Raw genomic sequence first — 19,645 nt, 5'->3', positions numbered from 1 at the left:
GCCTGGGTTCTCCACAGGCTACAGTTCCTTCATGAAATACCTACCAGCTCCAGCATGAGGTCCTCCATGGCTGTAGTGTGGATACCTGCACCACCATTGTCTTTCGATGAGCTGCAGGGAAATACCTGCTCCAGCATGGTGTCTCCAGGGGCTGCAGGAGATCCCTTCTGGGTGCCTGGAGCACCTCCTCCCCTCCTCCCCCTCTCCCCTCGGGGCTCGCAGGGCTGTTTCTCACACTTTTCCCCTCAGCCCTGGCTGCTGGGCAGCGCTTTGCCCTTTCTTACCCAGGCTTTCCCCGAGACGCCGCCATGGTGGCTGTGGGGCCCAGCCGTGCCCTGCGGTGGGTGGGCTGGAGCCGGCTGGAACCGGCTGTGTCCGGCACCAGGCAGCCCCGGCCCCTCTTCACAGAGGCCCCTGCAGCCCCTGACAGACCCTGGGCACCTGCACCTGGTGCAACTATCAACGAATTAAGTACTTCCGCTGGATGGGAATAACCTAACAAGTATAACTGAGCAATATCAGGTATTTAGAGGTATTCTGAACTTCTCTAATAGAGTGAAAATTCAGAAAAATAGAGAAAATTACATCCCTTGCAATGAGGGCTATTAAAATTATTGCTGAATAATCACAAATAGTTACAGAGATACCACTGTGAAGTTTTCAGCAGTACAAATTTAATTTGCTGTTATACACACATGAATATATATATACACACGGACACTTTTATATTCGTATATATGTGTATGTGTTATACACAATATATACAAAGCAGTTCTTATTCTAATTCATCTAGCACAATGATTCAAAGATCTCATCAATTTGCAGGATATAGACTGAGTTTACTCTTGCTCTGTAAGGGCAATATGATTAAGCTGCCCTGAAATTTGTTTTAAAAACTTTTTTTTAAAGTAAACAATTCTTTATTGTTAGTAATGGGAAATATTACTAAATTTCTTTAATTGTGTTATGATAATATGCTAAATCAAGGATACTACTGTCAGGCCAAGATTTTGATTATGATTTAGAGTGCTTTAAATCTGATCAGTTGTGTTGCAGGTGTTTTCCCAAAGTTCTCAAAGACTAGGCAGAGAACTGTTATGTCATCCAAGAGTCTTATTTTGAGCCTTTCTAATTTCTTCCCAATTTTTGTTATATCCCTTTCTGTTAATTTACAGGTATCTAGAGCCTCACTCTTCCAAAGATTGACTCAGACAAGTTTCCCTTTCATTTTACGGGCAGGAATATGGCTGGTTTCCTCAGATTCTCCAGTTCGTAAGGAGAGCTGAGAATGTCATGCCATAAATCTAGATTTAGGACCTCTTATCCAGAGTCAAAAACAGTAGCTCAAAGGACACAAATCATAAAATCAGAATAACTTTACTCTTCTGAAGCTGATTTACTCAGAAGTTTTGACAGATTAAATTTGTAACAAAAAGTTTTGGACTGGATGGTGCATTGTTTGTTTAATTTACTCCTGCTTTATTAAGGATGCAGTACAGGCCAATGCTTTAACTTTATCAAGGGCTTGCATCCCATGGCACATTTATGCCTGGCAATAAAATATAAAACAAGCATACATTTCACAATATCTTCGCTGGTTAGCTCTCCAGATATGTGGTGAAAGAACCACACCTTACGTAGGTTAAATTTGTACTGCTGAATTACTGTTCAGTGCTGAACATGTTGCTGAACTATGGCACAGTACTAAACAACTCCACTGCCAGCATTATATCTATAATTAATTTTAACGAAACTTTTTAGGCAGAATGATGAAAATTTTCACTTCAAAATATCAAATGACAAGAAATGGTGCAAATCCAGCGATCAACCTTACATTTCTGTGGGTTTGCTTATTCTTTATGAGACATAATCCTAAGTGCGTCCTTTCTGAAGAGATTTCTTTTCTTTGTATTTGCCTATCTTGTGCATGAACATGACTGTTCAGGAATGTTGTAAAAATCTATGACAGTGAAGTTTTATGGTGTAATTAATTTACAAGCATCTCCTATAAATATCAGTTCATGTGGATTATTAGGCTCCTTTTCAGGTTGAGTCCTTTGTCAGTCTTTAATTCATACAAGCTTTCAAGACAGACATGAAGCTGAAAAAATCATCTGATGAGAAATATGTTCCTCTTAGTTACTATGAAATTTTGTTTGCTTCTCTGCTTGCAGTTCTTGTGTGCGTTTGTGTTGGACTGATTGTACTTTCATGGTTATCAGTCCAGGAGTTAGAACAAGGTAAGTAGCCAATCTTTAAGCTTTTCAGGAGTTCTTCAGTAGACATTCAGACTTTGAAGCTGGTGGTGTTGTCATTGTAATTATATTTCATATTTCATGCTATGCTTTGAATGCTGGGGGGGAGGGGCACACTTTGTGGGTTTTTTTTAATGTGTTCCTTCTCTTCTCCCCTGGAAATTGATGTGAAAAAAATAGGCAAAAATACAAGCATTTGAAGCATGTCCTGAAGACACAGAAAAGAATTTTCATAGTTTAGACTTTGGGAGAGGTCCATGGAATGCAATCTAAGCTATAAAGTTTTGGTTATTCAATTGTATTTATCAACTAGAGAAGGAAGTATGGCAAATTGTGAATTTTTGCTTTGGAGATAACCATGTATAAGTTTTGACTCATTAAGACATCAATAATCCACTGAAATGTGTAGGGAACTTTAGATGTTCTACATTTTTTGGAATCTTTTCATTTTTCTATTAAAAAAATATTTTAGAGTCATTTATTAGTGTGAGAGATCCTGCATTAGACAGTCAGCTCCCAGTCCTATGTAAATTTAAGGTAAAGTCATTCTTAAGAGTCATTTTTGGTGCCTTCATTAACCAAAAGTCCATACTATTTCATACTGAAGCACATGAAGACTAAACCAGCTGTAAGTTATATTTTTTAAAAAAAACCCCCTGTTTTGTCAGAATATTCATATTTATTCCTTTAGTTGCTATTGTTTTTCATTCCAGATTTTAAAACTTCTTCTCCCTACTGACTTTCCTCTCTTACCAGAATACTATTACACTCCAGTAAAATAAAATGTAAAGGTAATGATGGTGTATTATTGCATCTAGTTAAAGACAGGCTTGAAATTAATTACTTAGGTTTTAGAAGTTGAATAGACAAGAATTTAATCATGTAAAAATAATAATTATAAAATATTTTTTAAAATTATATTTGACATATAAACCCAAAAAAGGCCTTTTCTATTTAGAAACATTTGTTTAAACAGATTTGCAATTATAAGGATAAATAGTCATCAAAGAAGCTCAAAGTGGTCTGCTGTTACTGTTTGATAGCAAACTGGTGTCACTAGGCTGTGTCTTCCATCACAAGCTGTTTATTATAGTATTTATTAGCTATCTACTTTTGCATTAAAACTCTATTTGGATGTTAATGCCTTCAAATGCAACCTAAAAATACCACTGGTACTGTAACTGGTAAGCAAAAGGCCATATTAATTCAGGTCTTATCTGAAAATTTCCAGTATGTTACACAGTGAGAAAATATATTTAATATATAATGAATTGCTTTATGCATACCTCATATGCCATAACATTAAAAATCAAGATTAAATTTGCAGTAAGGACCAGTTATCTAGTTTCCTTATAAATCCTCCCAGTATTTCATGCTTTATTGGTAAAAAAGGTCAGGTTGAAAACAGTGTGTATTTATATAAAAAGTGCACAGCATTTAAAACAGAAAGTGTGGAGTAGTAATTCTTAAGATTTTTTTAATCCAGAACACACAAAAACCTCATAAATCACTATCATTCTTCCCATGTATCTTTGTCCCTTGTGTTAGACATAAGTGGACATACTATCCCTTTATCCATTCACAGTGCTGCTGGAAAACAGTATTTAAAACAGAATTGAAAGTAATGAGAACCAAGGGCAAATAGTATTCATAAAAATATGTTTACAGTTGTAACTATTGTAAACTTTGAGAAATGTCTATCACTTTTTAAAAATCAGCACTAGGCAAAACACCTCTCATTACAAAGCAAAACAGAAAGATTATAATTATTGTACTGATGATCTATGTGGAATAAAATTTAATGTAATATTTTTCATTTATTTCTGTATAATTCAAAACATTTAATTTTATTTTTAATTATTTAGCTGCAGCAGATGGGAATACTCATGGCTACACGGGAACATTTAAAATACTCTCTGGGACATCATTCACTCCTGCTTTGCAAAACAGATCATCAACTGATTTCAAAGTCCTTGCCTTTGATGTTGAAGAATTGGTAAGAACTTATGGTCTCTGGTTAATTCAAGAGTATGTGGTAGGTACATTAATTCCCTAACATTAAGTTAGTTCTTGACTTTTTCTTCTCTCCAAAATGAGATATTTCAGGTCCTAAGCCTGGTCAGAACTCAACATATTCCTTATTTGTGCAAATCAGTGAAGCAACAAAGAAAAAGTTTGTTTCTGTAATCTAGAATTGGGAAGGAAAAATTATTTAGTGTTAAAACCATGAATGCAGTGTGAAAGTGGGTGTATTTTTAATTACTACATTGGTTCAAGATTTCTCTTTTCCATATAGATACAAACAGTCTTTCAAGCAAGTGATCTGAAAAACGAATTTGAGAGATGTGACATTTCCCAGTTCACGTAGGTACAGTTTAATTAAACTTTGCAAAGCAACGTCAGAAGTCTTCAATTAGCTATTTCTCTCAGGAGTGCTTACCAATACCTTGTTTTTCAAGATTTCCTTGGGAACATCCTATATTAATTCCCTTCATGTCTTACGTCTTCCAAGTGCTGCTGCGGGAAGTTGGACACCAGCGTGTTTCCCTGGGCAAACGCCCTTCTTGGGCTGTTGTATGTCCACGGCTTGACCAAACAGTAATGCTGAGCCCTAAGGCCAACTCATAAAACTTCTATATTTTAAAGAATTGTTGAATTTTTTTTTTTTCTCCCGATGTTTATTAGTTATGCTGTGTTTGCAGGGTTGCTGGCCCTTGCCATCTAGAAGAAAGGTCAGTTTAGAGATCTGGCATAAACTGACATGAATGGAAATACACTCTTATGTCCGTGTGGACATGGATCCACTTAACTCATATCATAGAATCATAGAATCATTAAGGTTGGAAAAGACATCTAAGATCATAAAGTCCACCTGTCAACCCAACACCACAATGCCTACTACACCAAGTCCCGAAGTGCCACGTCTACATGTTTTTTGAACACCTCCAGGGATGGTGATTCCACCACCTCTCTGGGCAGCCTGTTACAATGCTTGACCACTCTTTTGGTGAAGAAATTTTTCCTAACATCCAATCTAAACCTCCCCTGACACAACTTGAGGCCATTTCCTCTCATCCTATTCCTTAGGGTGTTAGCAAATGAGGCTGTCATTTGACACCAGGTAAATAAAGCTGCACCTTGTGTGTCCTAAAGAGTCCACAAAATAGGTACTGTAAGACCTGCTTCATTTATTAAGCTTGTTTGACCTCATTTTTCAATATCCTGTTATGTTGGTTGTCCTACTGAAGGCCAGCAGGCAAAAAGTCCAGTATATGCAGTGAGGTCTGTAGTGTTAATTCTATCTGCACTGTTCTTAATAAGGTCCTGATTCAGGAAAACACATGTAATACTGTCTCCCATTATTAAACAGTTTCAAAACACATTTCCATCCTATCCACAACATTATAAACTTAAGGCGTATCATATGCTTTTGTGTTATGTTTTGGTTTATTGGTTTTTTCTACAGGAAATCTGAAGACAGCCATGAAAGATTCAAGAAATCAGAGACTAGGTAATTGCATACGACAAAATTTACTTAAAATATGGGCAAGAGACAATGATGCTATTAATTTAGAAAGTTCTTCTGTGGATAGTGAACAGATGAAAGAATACATCTTTAGAGATTGGATAAGGCTCTCTAAAGATCATGTGAAGCTTCAAGATATATCTTTCCTCCAACAACATCCTTTAGGATTAGAAGAAAAAAACATGCAATAGTCACTGGGACTGTCAATTTAGAAAGAAAAATGGGAAAGGTAAGGACAATGTAGTAGGTAGGAAACTAGCCAAACAGGAAAGGATATCAGTTTGTTCTGAACTTACTTGTGGAAAGCTGCTTAGACTGGGGGCACAGATCTCACATTATCATTAGTAACCTAAGTTTTAAATAAGGAAAGGTCTGATGACACACCGTGATAGGAAAGAACAAAACAGCGGACAAAAGATTAAGACTCTAGAAGATCTGGAAGACCTTGAGAAATGAATGATATAATTAGTTGTCTTATAGGTGAGACGGCAAAATTAAAGTGGACGTTATATGACAAAAGATGATACAATTCTGTAATTCTGTGATACCAGCTGTTCTGGTATCACAGAGTGTTTTCTGTAAACACATAAAATGGATAGTTCAGTTGAATGATTGTGCTTGCAAAAGAAATATGGATATTAGCCAGCCATGAATACATGTATGTTGAAAATGGGAGGCAGATTTGAATTAGAGCAATATTTTGATTGGAATAGTGAGGGCATAAACTTAATTATCTAGAAAGGTGGAGTATGATCATTTTCTGAAGGATTTTGTAGCATCAAGGGAATGGAGTACACAGTGGTAGGAGTAAGGTCACTTCCAGGTTTTTGTCCTTGTGAAGGTAGATCCAATCAGTACAATTTCATTTCTGCATGTGGGACTATTCTCATCAAAATTTAGGCATCAAAGATGGAGACATCCCTGAGCTAGTTGCTCAAGACTATCTTTGTAAGAGACGGGGTTTTAAAGTTTTTTCATCTGGTCGATTTAGATGCCTTTTTAGGAGGAGATCAATTATGCCAAAGAACATTTTATTTCTTTCCATCAACTATAATTGGAATCTAGATATCTGCACTGTAAGCATCTATATTTGGTAAAACCAATTCCACCCCATATCTTGACACAAATACCATAGAAATCACAGAAAATCCAATGTCAGTGAATGTTGGATCTGGCTTTTAATACATTAGTAATATTCTGCCTTCATTTCTGCTTTGAAATAATACTTGAAATATTACTTTGTCTCAGAAATTATTTTCTAGTTGACTCTTTTCATTTAAAAAGTGTTTACCCCTTTGGGCAATCTCCTTCTTATTTCATCCTTGAAACTCTGTGGAGTCACAAGGATAGCAATAAAAGCTTTTGTTTGCTCAGCATGGCCTAAAGGTTATCAGAAACATGTAAAAAATTAAAGAGGAGAGTGTTTCCATATATTGCAAACTGCAAACTATGCTCAGCAAAACAGCAGGATTAATCACCCCTTATCAAAAAGGACTGCTGGGTCAGTTGCAATTGGGTAGTATAAATGCTTAAGAATAAAAAAGTTTGCACCTAAATTTAAGTAAATGGAGAAAAACTTTAGCAAGCATCATACTCTGACACTACCTAATAGTAGTGGTCACTTTGTATTATATTTTTGTAACATGAATATACTGTATAATTTTCATAACACTTCAAGGTTCACCATCACTATTTTAGGGCTTAAACTGGAAGACCTGTTGAATAACAATAAACCTACTTCTCCTTTAGCTTATTCAAATTCAACTCCATTGTAGGAATTGATAAGAATGTTGTTTTCTTTTTTCCCCCCAGTGAAAATAAGAGTAGATAAAGAAAAAATAATGTTTCTCCAAGGTTCAAACCTACCTGACAATTAAAAGGTGTTTCTTTATGTGTCATCTTTGCCAGCCAACACTTAAAGATACTCTGACTTTGCAAATGGAACCCGTGTGCAATGAAATATTACCTGGATGATAAGTCATATATCAGATTTACTTCATTAGCTTACATAACTAATCACCTTCTCTGTTTTGTATTGCTAGTGTTGTTGTGACCTTCAGCCTTTATTTTACCCAGATGATAACAGTTGAGAAAGTAAAAACTGAGCTGGTTTTGGGTATCAACGCAAATAAAACTAATCTTACCCAGACTTTGAAAGTTGATGTGAACAGCATACAAGTCACAGGTAATGCTAGTAAACATTTTTTCTCTATATAAATCCTTGAGAACTACAGGTAACAAGAATAAAAACTTTGGCTCCCAAACCACAAAGGGATTGTTACTTATGCTCATGGATGCCTTCCTTCCCCGTTACAGAACATTCAGTAGCAGATGAAAAAAACCATTTACAAACTTGTCAACTAGGAAGTATAAGTCAGCATTCCGTACGTTCACTAAGGAGGGAGTGGAGGACAAAGTAGCGATTTCCCATTGAAAACTACTCAATTTCATCTCTTTTATGTAGCATAACATTTGTAATTTTGTTATCCCTCAAATTAAAGCAATTAAGCCCCGACTGTGGTGTTTTATAAGTAAATGCAATTATCATTTTGTTTTGCTAAAGAATAAGGAAAAGGGCTCAGCCTCACAATGAGTGAAGACTCATTTATTGAAAAGATGTCAGTGAGAACAGCAAACTGAATACAGAGTGTGGCTTCTGGAGAAGTACGCCCAAGGAATTGACTTAATATTCCTCTAAAGCTTAGGTAAAGTGTAAATGGAAAAAAAGCAATGTGGCTTTAAAGACTAAGTAGATTTAAATTCTGCAAATATACAAATATAGTGATTTTATGTAAGTACCAGAAAATATATCAACGCCTAAAAGGAAGCCCAACAAGATCAATGGAAATCTTTGTTTTCACCTCAATAAGCTTCAAAACAGACCTTCACTGAGGATGAGGATAAAAAGTAATTTGAAACCTTTGAAGTGCAAGTTGATTAGCTGACATTTGAAGACCCGCTGGAGATACTAATAAGTATCAACTGATTGCTTTAAGAGGAGTGGGACATCTGGTGTGCAATGTCTCTTACTCTATTCTAAAAGGTGCATTTTTACTAAGTACTTCAGATATTCAAACCCTAAATTCAGAGTCTTGACACCTTTACTTCTCTGTACGACTTGCACCACATACAAGAAATTGTTCTAAATAACTGCACATCACTGTGGAAAGTGATTGCTTATTATACTTCAAAAATGTCACCAAAGAAAATTATGAAGAGCTTTTTAAAAGATTATATATCTATTGATGAACTTTGAAGTAGTCAAACTTTTCTTGCTGTGGATCATTAAAATGCCTCTTTTCACATGAGACATCATCTGTCCATTCCATCAGCAGTGCTTCAATAAAATAACAACTGTAACTAATTAACAATCATAATCATATATGGCACTTTTGCGTCCTGTATCTCAGTGTGTCCTGCAAGAGAAGTCTTATTCCTATTTACAAGAGGGAGGGAACTACAAGACAGGTGTGACTTGCTTGAAATCACAGTTTTCACAGTGATTGAAAGCAACTTACTTTCTTGCAAATTATGCCAGGTTAATTTTTACTTATTTATCTGATTTAAATACTGTTCTGTAAGACACAGGTGCTCTGAAAATCTCCATAGTATAAAAAGTGTCAAGCCAGAGGTTTCCCAGAGGAAGACATTTTATATGCAAGATAATGAAAAGGGATCGAGGATTGAAAGGGATTAATATAGACCTTTCTTCCTTAGGAAGATCATAGAATTTGAGAAAAGGCTGGGAACAAGGTGAGATGGTCAAAAGGAGGGAAGTGGGACACTGCTAGTGATTCAAAGAAAAGTAGTCAGAGTTGATTTTTTTTTTAATCTTTCTTTCTCTGAGTTGTATAAAACTAGATACTGTGCTATAACAGGAGTTTATAATGAACTTGCTTTCTTCCAGCAGCTGCTGAAAACCTTACTACAATGATGCCTTTAACTTCATCAGGTCAGTATCTTTCATAAAACAGAAGCTATTTTTGGCCAGCAATACAACATGAAGAAACATAAGACTTGCTGTTCAGCTGGTATAACTCAGTAAAGCTGCCTTGGCTGTAGTTGGGGCTTCACTGCTAGGGTCCATTCAGTGACAGTTAACCGCCCTTCATCGTTTCTGACCATTTGAGAAAGCAGTGATCTGAAAAGGCTCTAAAAGCTTAGTTAGTGGTTCAAACCAAAAGTTGAGTCTCCATCAACCAGCTGAATCATGAGCTGAACTTTTCACAGATTTAGAAAGGTGGATGAGGTTTGGAAATCCTACTCTCGTGCTGTGGTTACCAATGTATTGAGCAATGTCGATTGATAGACTTTCCTTCCACTATCACTGGAAGTCTTATGACCATAGGGCATGAAGCAAACACAACTCCTTGGTCTCACAAATTCACTGAGTACAAGCCTGCCAAAAGTCAGTCAGAAAGCTGAATAATACAGTAGATGCTTTGCAGCACTAGATGCAGGTTGAGTTGTCGCATACAAACTGCATGCAAATTATCACATACAAATTCTCCAGGGCAGGGTACCAGACCAGGAGCTTCGTGTGATTTATGTGAGCTGAAGAAATGCATCTGTGAAGACAGATATTTATTGATAGTCTAATTACAGCCATAACAATAAAAGAGTTATTATTAGTCTAGTTACAGACGTACTAATGTGTATAGTCCAAAGTGTACAATTACTACAGCTTATTCCCAATGATATAGTTGAAACTGCTAACATACAATTTTTCTCCTATCTATCCCTTCCTCTGCTATGCTATCTCAATGCTCCCCTGAGTCCTAAGTTCAATATTGCTAATCATCCTCCTGAAGAAATTGGGAGGTGGGGGGGAGTGCAAGAAGAAGGGGGAAGGCAGTTGGGAGTGGTCAGCACCCCAGGCTGGAATGGAAATAATGTTCCTGGTGTGGATTCCTTCCCCCTTGATCCTGGGTCTGCTGGGGTTCATTTTTGTATGGTTGCTAACACTGTCGGCTTCCTTGCTCTTTCTGTTTCAGTCCAAATCTCGTGATATACACAAGTTTTACCATGTGTGGTATGTTTACATCTTCTGGATGCTTGGGTTTTGGCTCTGTTGACTCTAAAACCATCCTTATCCACCTCACGTGTTCCTTTAGTGAGATCACACAGTAATTGACCATTTGTGATTTATGCTTATACCACTGATGCCTCTGTCACTGTTCTGTGCTCTTCCTTTCATGGCTTTTGCTGTCAACTTGCACATGCACTTTTGGGAATGCCTGTATCAATCCCAATTTTTTTCAACAGTCTTTAAGATATAGCTTCCTGATAATTGTTTTATTAGAACTGTTTGCTTATGCATGCATCCATATTTTAGGTCTTTGATTGTTTCATTCATTCCAAAATAGTGATGCTTTAGAAAACATATAGAGAGATATGTAGGTAGATACATGTGTCATATAACACTTTGGTAACTACTGTGAAGGTATGAATGAAGCTTCCTTCTCCAAATGTACCTGTGTGAGAATGGTCCATCCAGCTGCACCCTCCCTGCACCTTCTGTTTGGGCTCTCCTCTCTCTCTGCCAGAGAAACTGTGTCCTTAAATTTGCTGACATAGAATGCTCCATAATTCATTTAAAACAAAATGGCCTAGCTCAGCTTAATAGTGTTAGCAATAGCTAAATAAGCACGTTTTTGATAGAAAATTGGTAGGAAGTCCTCAAGCAAGTTTGTGCACTAGTAGGTCTGGGAGAGCAGGAACATCTAACAAAAATCTCTGATAGCCAATGATCTGCAACTTCTACCAGCAAAACTGACAGATGTCAAACTATAGAGAAGGCCTTACCACATCTCTCACTTTATTCCTTCTGGACCTTCGTTTTTAAAACTAAGGGACAGGATCCATTAACTGTAGTGACATGGGGATCTTTTTCAGCTGAGGACATCGTCCTCCTACTCACATATTTGAGTCTTAACATAGAAAGTAAAAATAATTTGAGTCTTAACATAGAAAGTAAAAATAATAAACAGGGATGCTAATGCAAATTCTAAGAGGAAAAAAAAAAAGACTATTTGGGAACTGGGAACACCAGGGACATCCTCAGTGATTGTTATTATAAGCACCACTAAGTGGAAGTTGTGTTGGAGCCATAACAAATAAGTATTTCATTTTTCCAGAATGTTTTGCAGTTTACTACTATCACTAATATAAATCTACTTATACGCCTAGGCATTTGTTCATGTGTAAATATGTATACACAGAGGTATGTATGTATGCCTCTATGTAAATGTACAAATACTAGACAGGTTTGAGGCTACTCTCCTCACACTGCAATAACTGATTTGTTGAGCAGTTTGTTATTTAAAAGAAAATATATTTATATATTTTAGTAATAATATTGAACTTGTCATAACTTGTCTTGTTTCAACAGATCCTATGAGTCTAATTACAAGCTCCCTGACACCAACTTCAGGTCAGAACTTTTACATACCGGGGGAAGACAAGAAAGCATTGCTGTTATTTTAATGGGGGGGTGGGGGGCGGAGTCTTTTGAAGTTATTGAAAAGCGTGTGACTAGAGCTGAAAGAATGATATTTGAAATCCACTTGGGTTCCACATTATTTTTTTTATGTTTATTGTGACATTTGACCTTCAGTATCAAGCCACTCAAGCTGGCATTACCATATCATTACCTAAGCTGGGGTTTGGGGACACAGCAAATAATTCAAATATAAGACCAGACTAGCTGCTGCTTAGTTTTGCCCAAGCAACTGCAGAGGTGCTTCGAGAGAGCAAGAAGTAGAGTTCTAACCTTGGGTTGTGTTTGCCCAGGTTCAGGACAACTCACTACAAGCAAGTCCTCAACAACTGTAGGTAAGTAACTACATATGGGGAGAAGCAGAGAGATTATATGAAACAGTCTGAGATCTTAGCATTATACTGTCTGTGTACAGCCACTTCTCACATCATTGAATTCTCTCGTCCCATTCCTACAAATACATGATATGCCGGTTTACCTTTGATTTGACTAAGGAGGTCTCTTCAATGAGATGGGACTTCTAAGACTGTACATTCTACAAAAATGGTGTATGTGTTGTGTATATTGATGTATATATTTACACTCATACTGATTGCTCATTTTTGTTTTGTATTATTTCCTGGGGCGTTTTGGAAAAAAAAAAAAACCAAACCAAACCAAAACAACAAAAAAAACTTGTTAGCAAACTCTCACGTGACTTCAAATGGACAGAGAGCCAAAGCTGTTTCAATCTTTGAAAAAGTCCCCTACCCTTTAATGTACTTATTGCCATTTTTTAGTTGAGTATAGCAATTACATTGCAATTTAGGGTAATTTGCTGTTTAAAAAAAAAGACAAAATGTTCTCCTAGAAAATGTTAATTTCTTTCTATCCAGTAGGTGGCAATGCTGTTTAGTTTTCTGAGTTGAAGACTAAAACTAGAATTGATCATGTCGTATGTAAACAATGTTTTCTTGCATATTGGGCTTGTGTGATACATATTCCCAGATTATTGGTTGGGTTTTTGTTCTGGGTCTAGACTGCACAGTTTCATCTCTGCTCATCTGTGGCAATTCATTAATTGACACTGTATCACTTCTAACACTTGACTAAAGTATGTTTGGTATGCTTCAATTACCAATTGGATGCAAAATGGCAGCTCCTTTGCATTACACTGCATTGCTAACACTGAAAGTGTTTTGTAAAGCACTTTGCAATGCTACAGTACATCCAAACCAATTTCAGTCTTTGTCACTTATACTGATATACAATACAATATCATACAGGCATTTATTTAATCTGATTACAGTACAGTTTTATGAAAAAATATATCAAGCAATAATGGTTAGAGGATGCAAGATCAGTTTTACAAATTAATATTTCATAGGTTAATATTTTCTATAGAATTTATGCAGTTTTCAAGAATTTTGAAAATAGTCGTTATCCAAAGCTTATTTTAGCTGCATGTTTTTGTTCACTTTAATAGGACCTACTTGAATTCCACAGATCTCTAAGACCAAAATCACCTAAAGACTAAAAGGGCATGTTTGCAGTGAATGAACATTTATGCTGTAGGAAAACACTATTAGTGAGATTTCACAATTTTAAGGGTCTGCCCATGTACTCTTTTTTGCAGAAATTTTCTCTTAACTTCTAAATTTAATTTTGCAAATATGAAAAGAACAGGGTTTCTGATATTCTTGATATTTTGAAATCCAGCCTTAAAGGCTTTCATTTTCAAGATATGCTGGTTAAAAAATGAGATTCTTTAGTATGATGAAATACAACATTGTGATGTGTTGAAGAAATTAAATTAAATTGTATTCAACTAAAACCAGAGATTTTTTACTGTTATTTAAACTGAAGTACAGTTTTCTCTTGTTATTCAAGCATAAGAAATTGGCAAATGTCATATATTATATTGCATAAAGTAGTTTATTTGAAGAGAAGAAGGAAATGGGAATTCATAGAAATTTTCTTCCAGTCCTACTTCAAGCTTAGTTTCAAATAATATGTCGCTTCTGAGAACTTACTCCATTCTGTGCCATATTTAACTTTTTAGTATGTGATATTTCATTCCAGCCTTCTAAAAATGCAGTTTTGTAAAACACAGTAGAGTGGCTGATTTGATTTGTGCTAGAGTAACCAAAGGTAAGTCAATTTTCCTTTGTAGTAAAACTTCATTACTGCTGTGCTGTTATTGCTGTTGTCCTTATTATTTCAGCTGAGTGTTTGCCACCTGCTGAACTTTGTGACGATGGTGTAACCTGCATTAGAAAAGATTTATTTTGTGATGGAGTCTTGGACTGCCCAGATCATTCAGATGAATCTGAAAAAAGATGTGGTAAGAATGTAAACCCCTGTAAATCAGTCTCTTTAAACACACAGTCAATAGTTTGTAAATACTTTCTAGGCAGCAAACTGCACAGTGAAGTCCAAATCAGTTCTACTAAAAATAATGAGTGATTGTTATAATCTTTATCTCGTAAATGGAAAAAAATTTCTTTAAAATTCTTAATAAAGAATATGCTTAATGAATAATGAATAAGTATTCAAAAATAAAAACATTGTTAATAAATAATGAATAAGTATTCAAAAGCTGTCTGGACATGGTCCTGGGTAGTCAGCTCTAGCCAGCCCTGCTTAAGTATGGGGGTTGGACAAGATGACCTCCAGAGGTCCCTTCCAACCTCAACCTTTCTGTGATTCTGTGAAAATCATGCAAACCTGGGACCTGACTGGTTTTTAATGGAAAAAGTTTATATCCTTCAGTGCCAGTAAGTTTGTCTGCCTTTATCTGACTGCCTAGTTTCCCTGAGCACCTTCTTGTGCAGAGCAGCCACTGCTCCACGTAGCAGTGAACACTGTGAAATTGCACCAAGGAGTCTGACTACGTTGCTGCTTACCAAAGTGTGTGTGCAGCTTTTTAGCAGGCAGGCATCTGTGTCAACGTTGTCTGCATTGCTCTTCTCAGTCTCAGCTCTCAGTTAAAAGTCTGTAAAGTTTTCTTGCAAAGAGAAATTTGCAAATGTTTTAGGAGAAGTTGGAGCAATGAACTCCCTGAGTGTTTTCTTTGTTTGGTTGGCTTTTAAATACAGAATTTGGTGCTAGAAATCTGGAAAGCTTCTTTCCCTTCTGCTGTGAGAACAGCCTTCTGAGCTTTCCTGAGAATAATGGTGAGGACTGTCTGGTCTGAGCTTTCAGAAACATGTAAAATGCTGGGCTGTGGTTTAAAAACAAACAAGCAAGTAAAAGACCAATTTTTAAAAAAAAATATGCAAGCTTGATTCTGAAGGCTGGTGACATGCTGACCCCTTCTGCCAGAAGTGGAATTTTCTTCAGGAAAAAAAAAAGTGAACAGCAGACCTGCCCATTACCTGCACTTTTCTGAGCGTAGTCAGCTCAGAAGGGACATTTAGCTGAATTTTTTGGGGAAAATATCCATCAAAATACTTCAGTGGAATATCCACTGAAACACGTCCAAATGTCTATTTAACATAACAGCTGCATCCAGCTAGATCATAACAATGATGGCCTCTGAGCAGGTCCCTCTACAGTTGAGGAAGTCAGAAGGTCCTAAGGCAGCCTCCACTAGACCTTTGTTCCACTGCGAGTGTTAAGGTAGCACAAATCCCAAAGAGTTAGTTGCTCATTCATTTCTACCATCATACTGTTGTTCTGAGACATAGATTTTGTTTGGGATATTTGTTTGTTTTGGTTTGGTTTCATTTATATATAGCTAAATAAAAAAGTGCAGGTCCTTATAGTTAAAAAGTAACTTTTAGTTACCATGAATGATTAGTCTGAGTTTACAAGTTTTGCTCACATTTTGTTAAAGATATTACAGTCAGACCTGTTACATACGACAGAATTTAATTGATATTCAGACATTGGTAAATACAGAAAATAAGCTCACCTACTTGCAGTCAAAGCTATGTAGACATGCTTCAGCTGTGCCCTGGAGGCTACACAGTGGTTTAAGTTAACGAATTGTGCTTGAGTAGAGTTTTTCAGCTGAGGCATAGCCTCTTATGCACATGGCTTTTGGATCTGATTTGCACCTCTCCCTGAATCTCTAACAAATACAAGTTGTGTATGCCCTGCTCCTTTGTAACTGAGGATATTATTTCTTAATCAGTGTTTTAACAGTCACTAAGGAATATGCACAACTGAGCTGAAAATTTCAGGAATGTACATACAAATAAAAATAGACAGAATGTCATAAGGAAACTAGCTACAGTTAGAGTCCACTTCAGGGAGCTGGATGATTTGCCCCTGTTCATCTTTACTGATGCCTGGTATTTCCAAGCAACTCATTCAGTTACCATCAGTTTAGCAGTTTCAGCACATAACCTTACAGAAATACAATTCTGGCTGGAGGACAAATTGTTGCTCCGTGACTCTTATGTTACATTTTCAGTCTTAAAATTTTCCATCCGAAAACTCAGAGCTTTTCTAAATTTATATATTTAGATTTCTTAGCAGACTCCGCAAAACCAGTGGAATGAGTGGCAATAAGCCGTATGTACATTTGGGATACCTGCCAATTTTTCCACCTCTCTGATTTTTTCACTTATGTCCCATTGCTGGAGTAACTTAACACAGTCATATAAAAGCTAAAATTGTCTAGATTTTCAGAAGCGCTTCAGAGTTTCACAATGAGTTTTACAGACAATTTGTAATTCATGCTACAAGTGCCCTCGCACACAGTGGAGTTGCTGCCCTTTAAAGCTCTTGCCCAGAGAAGCTGTGGGTTGGATGAGGCTTTGGGCAACCTGGTCTAGTGGAGGGTGTCCCTGCCCATGGCAGGGGGGTTGGAACTAGATGGTCTTTGAGGTCCCTTCCAACCCAAACCATTCTATGATTCTATGAAACAACTTGGTTTGTTTTTTTCAGCTTGAAAATTATTCCCTCTAGTACTTCTGATTTTAGAATATGTTAGTGGTTTTAAAATATAGGATACAAGGGTGAATTTTAATAGTCTCTTCCTGCATTAGACAGAATTCAGTAAAATCTCAGATTCTCAGCAGACATTCAGGCAACTGAACACCTTCTTTGTTTGGTTTTATTGATTAAAATTATCTTGAAAGGTTTCTTTCTGGCTCTGCAATGCAGTGCAATAACAAAAGGCATTGCAGAAGTGCAGTTAGCAATTTCAATGAAAGGGTCTCTAGAGAAATGTGAAAGTCTGAACAGCATCTATTAATAATGGCTGGCATTGCTGAAAAGCAGCCATGTAGCACATAAGTGTAAGGAAAGGGAGACTGGAGGCTGATCCCAGGAGGTGTTTCTCTCTGCAGACTCCCTTTGCAGTTATTATAGTCTAGGCTAACATTTTGTGATTACCTACCTCACAGCATCACTACAGTACTGAGAGACATTAATCAGATGTAAGCCAGGAAGTAATGTACTGCCCTTGGCAGAGAAAGGTCCTGTCAAGTGAAATATGTGGGTTTGATCTAACCAGTTTGGGAAGCTTCTCCCTGCAATTCAAGGATAACAGGATTAAGCCCTCCTAATGTGCCCTATATGCAACATAAGTAAATAGAAATGGACAGCAAGATGCACGTTGGGGAAGCAGCAAAAGTGGCTCCTGCAAAAGATGTCTCCTGTCTTATTAGGAGAACAAGTGAGGCTTTTCTGAGGGTTCCAGGAGGAGGCAGAAATGTAATGACTTCTGTGACCCTGCACATCTTTGATCACAGCTGCCTCCTTCCTGCAATGAGGAAACACTGGGGGGTTCTTCAGGGAAATAGGGCCAGTCCCAGCTATCTTCCTGCTCATTCCTGAGGTACTAAGCACTGACTATTGCTAGGCTGTGGATGAGCAGCCTAAGGACTTTTGCCTGAATCTTTCTGTCCTGTTTCAAGTTACTCACCGTCTCTTAAGAGATAAGAAGAAACAAATAAAAGGAAAGAAGAACAGAAATGAATTGTTGACAAGAGCAAACTTTTGTTATTAATTTTATTATATCAATATGCTATATCTCTTTCTATTCCTGCCAGTGCTATAAACTCCTTTTTAGATCAGAACGTATCTTGCTAACCACTCGCTAACAGTACCACTTTTTTTGCACACTTCATTAATAACAAGCTGAGCACTTTCCTTCATCTCACACTGATTTTATTCTTCTCCATGGGAAATAGTTGTAAATATTAGCCCATTGGTAAGGACAGGAAACACGAATTAAAATGGACAGAAAAAGTACTTCTATACCAATACCCAGCTCTAAAGCTGTAGCCTCTTCTCATAAAAAGGTTATATGGAATAATAACTCTCTCCTTCATGGACCTTTTTTCTCTATGTATTTAAAATTTTGTGTGTTCTGTTTTCCTCTCAAAGGCCATGAAGTTTGCAAAAGGGAATATGTTTCTATTCCAGCTCATGCATTAGACATATCGTCGTTAGTGAAGTTCATTCTTCACAGTCTTTATTAACAGTGCGTGCCTGAGCCTGACTGAAACAAAGCTATTTTTTATGTTGTGTTTGCTTCAGTGGTAGTCAGAAAGAATTTTACACTTATAAAATGAACAGACAAGGAGCCCAAATTTATCATTTTATATATCATTTCCCTGAGGAGGACTATGCTCAATAAAATTTCCATTTAATTTTCAATATGATTGATTATTCATAATTTGGATAGTCATTATAGGTATGATTTCATTTCTGATGTTAATGAAAAGCCCTATCTGATTTCTGATTATCTGCCTCAAATTGATGAACTTGTCCTTACCTTTCCAGATAATCATGTATGGTACTGATTTTATCCTTATTTGAAAGCTCTATCATGCTTTCTGAAAAACTGAAGAAAAAACATCATCAGACAGATTTCTAACATAATGTTCAAGAGATGCAGCAAAAGCTTCAACAGTGCTTCAGTGTCTGCTGAAATAAAATAACTCTACATCAACTAGCATTTCCAATCTTGCTGAGGCTTAAAAATACATTTTTTTAAAATAACTGATTTTTAAATTTAGAATGGAATAGCAGCACCAAGGAAACAAAACTAATAAAAGCTTTTTGAAAAAATACATGATGATGGATGACATTTACGTCAGATGAATGAATTCGATAGCTGGCAGGAAACCTGGGATATCCACTTATCTCTTTGAGTACTTAGTAACATATAAGGCGAGGAACTAGGAAGCTCATAAAAGTAGAGATAACAATAGTCAACCATATCCCTTCCTGCTTTTATTCACATGGTATCAAATTGTTTCTGGTAGTGCAAACACAGTTTCCGGATTTAAAGTAGCTGTAGATAAGAACCGTTAAGGCAAGTTCCTGTTTCCTTACAAATATATAAAATAAAATTAAAGAAAGCAAGTTGGATTAGTTGAATCCAACTGTTGGATTTGAATTATTTGGATTGGTTTGGACTAGCTT

At 36.6% G+C, this 19,645-nt stretch overlaps 1 protein-coding gene across 1 annotated transcript in view; it reads left to right on the top strand.

Annotated features, from left to right (window-relative positions):
* Positions 1-2,095: 2,095 nt before the first annotated feature.
* TMPRSS15 (transmembrane serine protease 15) overlaps positions 2,096-19,645 on the top strand; it is a 60,131-nt gene continuing 42,581 nt past the window's right edge. Inside the window, exons 1-8 of the mRNA XM_054837332.1 lie at positions 2,096-2,240; positions 4,121-4,251; positions 4,552-4,619; positions 5,722-5,766; positions 7,824-7,966; positions 9,689-9,737; positions 12,521-12,615; positions 14,484-14,603. Of these exons, the coding sequence (XP_054693307.1) occupies positions 2,096-2,240; positions 4,121-4,251; positions 4,552-4,619; positions 5,722-5,766; positions 7,824-7,966; positions 9,689-9,737; positions 12,521-12,615; positions 14,484-14,603 (796 nt within the window). The remainder of the gene's footprint in view (positions 2,241-4,120; positions 4,252-4,551; positions 4,620-5,721; positions 5,767-7,823; positions 7,967-9,688; positions 9,738-12,520; positions 12,616-14,483; positions 14,604-19,645) is intronic.

The sequence above is a fragment of the Grus americana genome, chromosome 1 (genome assembly GCF_028858705.1).
Source record: "Grus americana isolate bGruAme1 chromosome 1, bGruAme1.mat, whole genome shotgun sequence".
Lineage (NCBI taxonomy): Eukaryota > Metazoa > Chordata > Aves > Gruiformes > Gruidae > Grus > Grus americana.
Note: the sequence above shows the minus strand (reverse complement) of the source record. Positions and strands in the feature narration are given on the sequence as shown.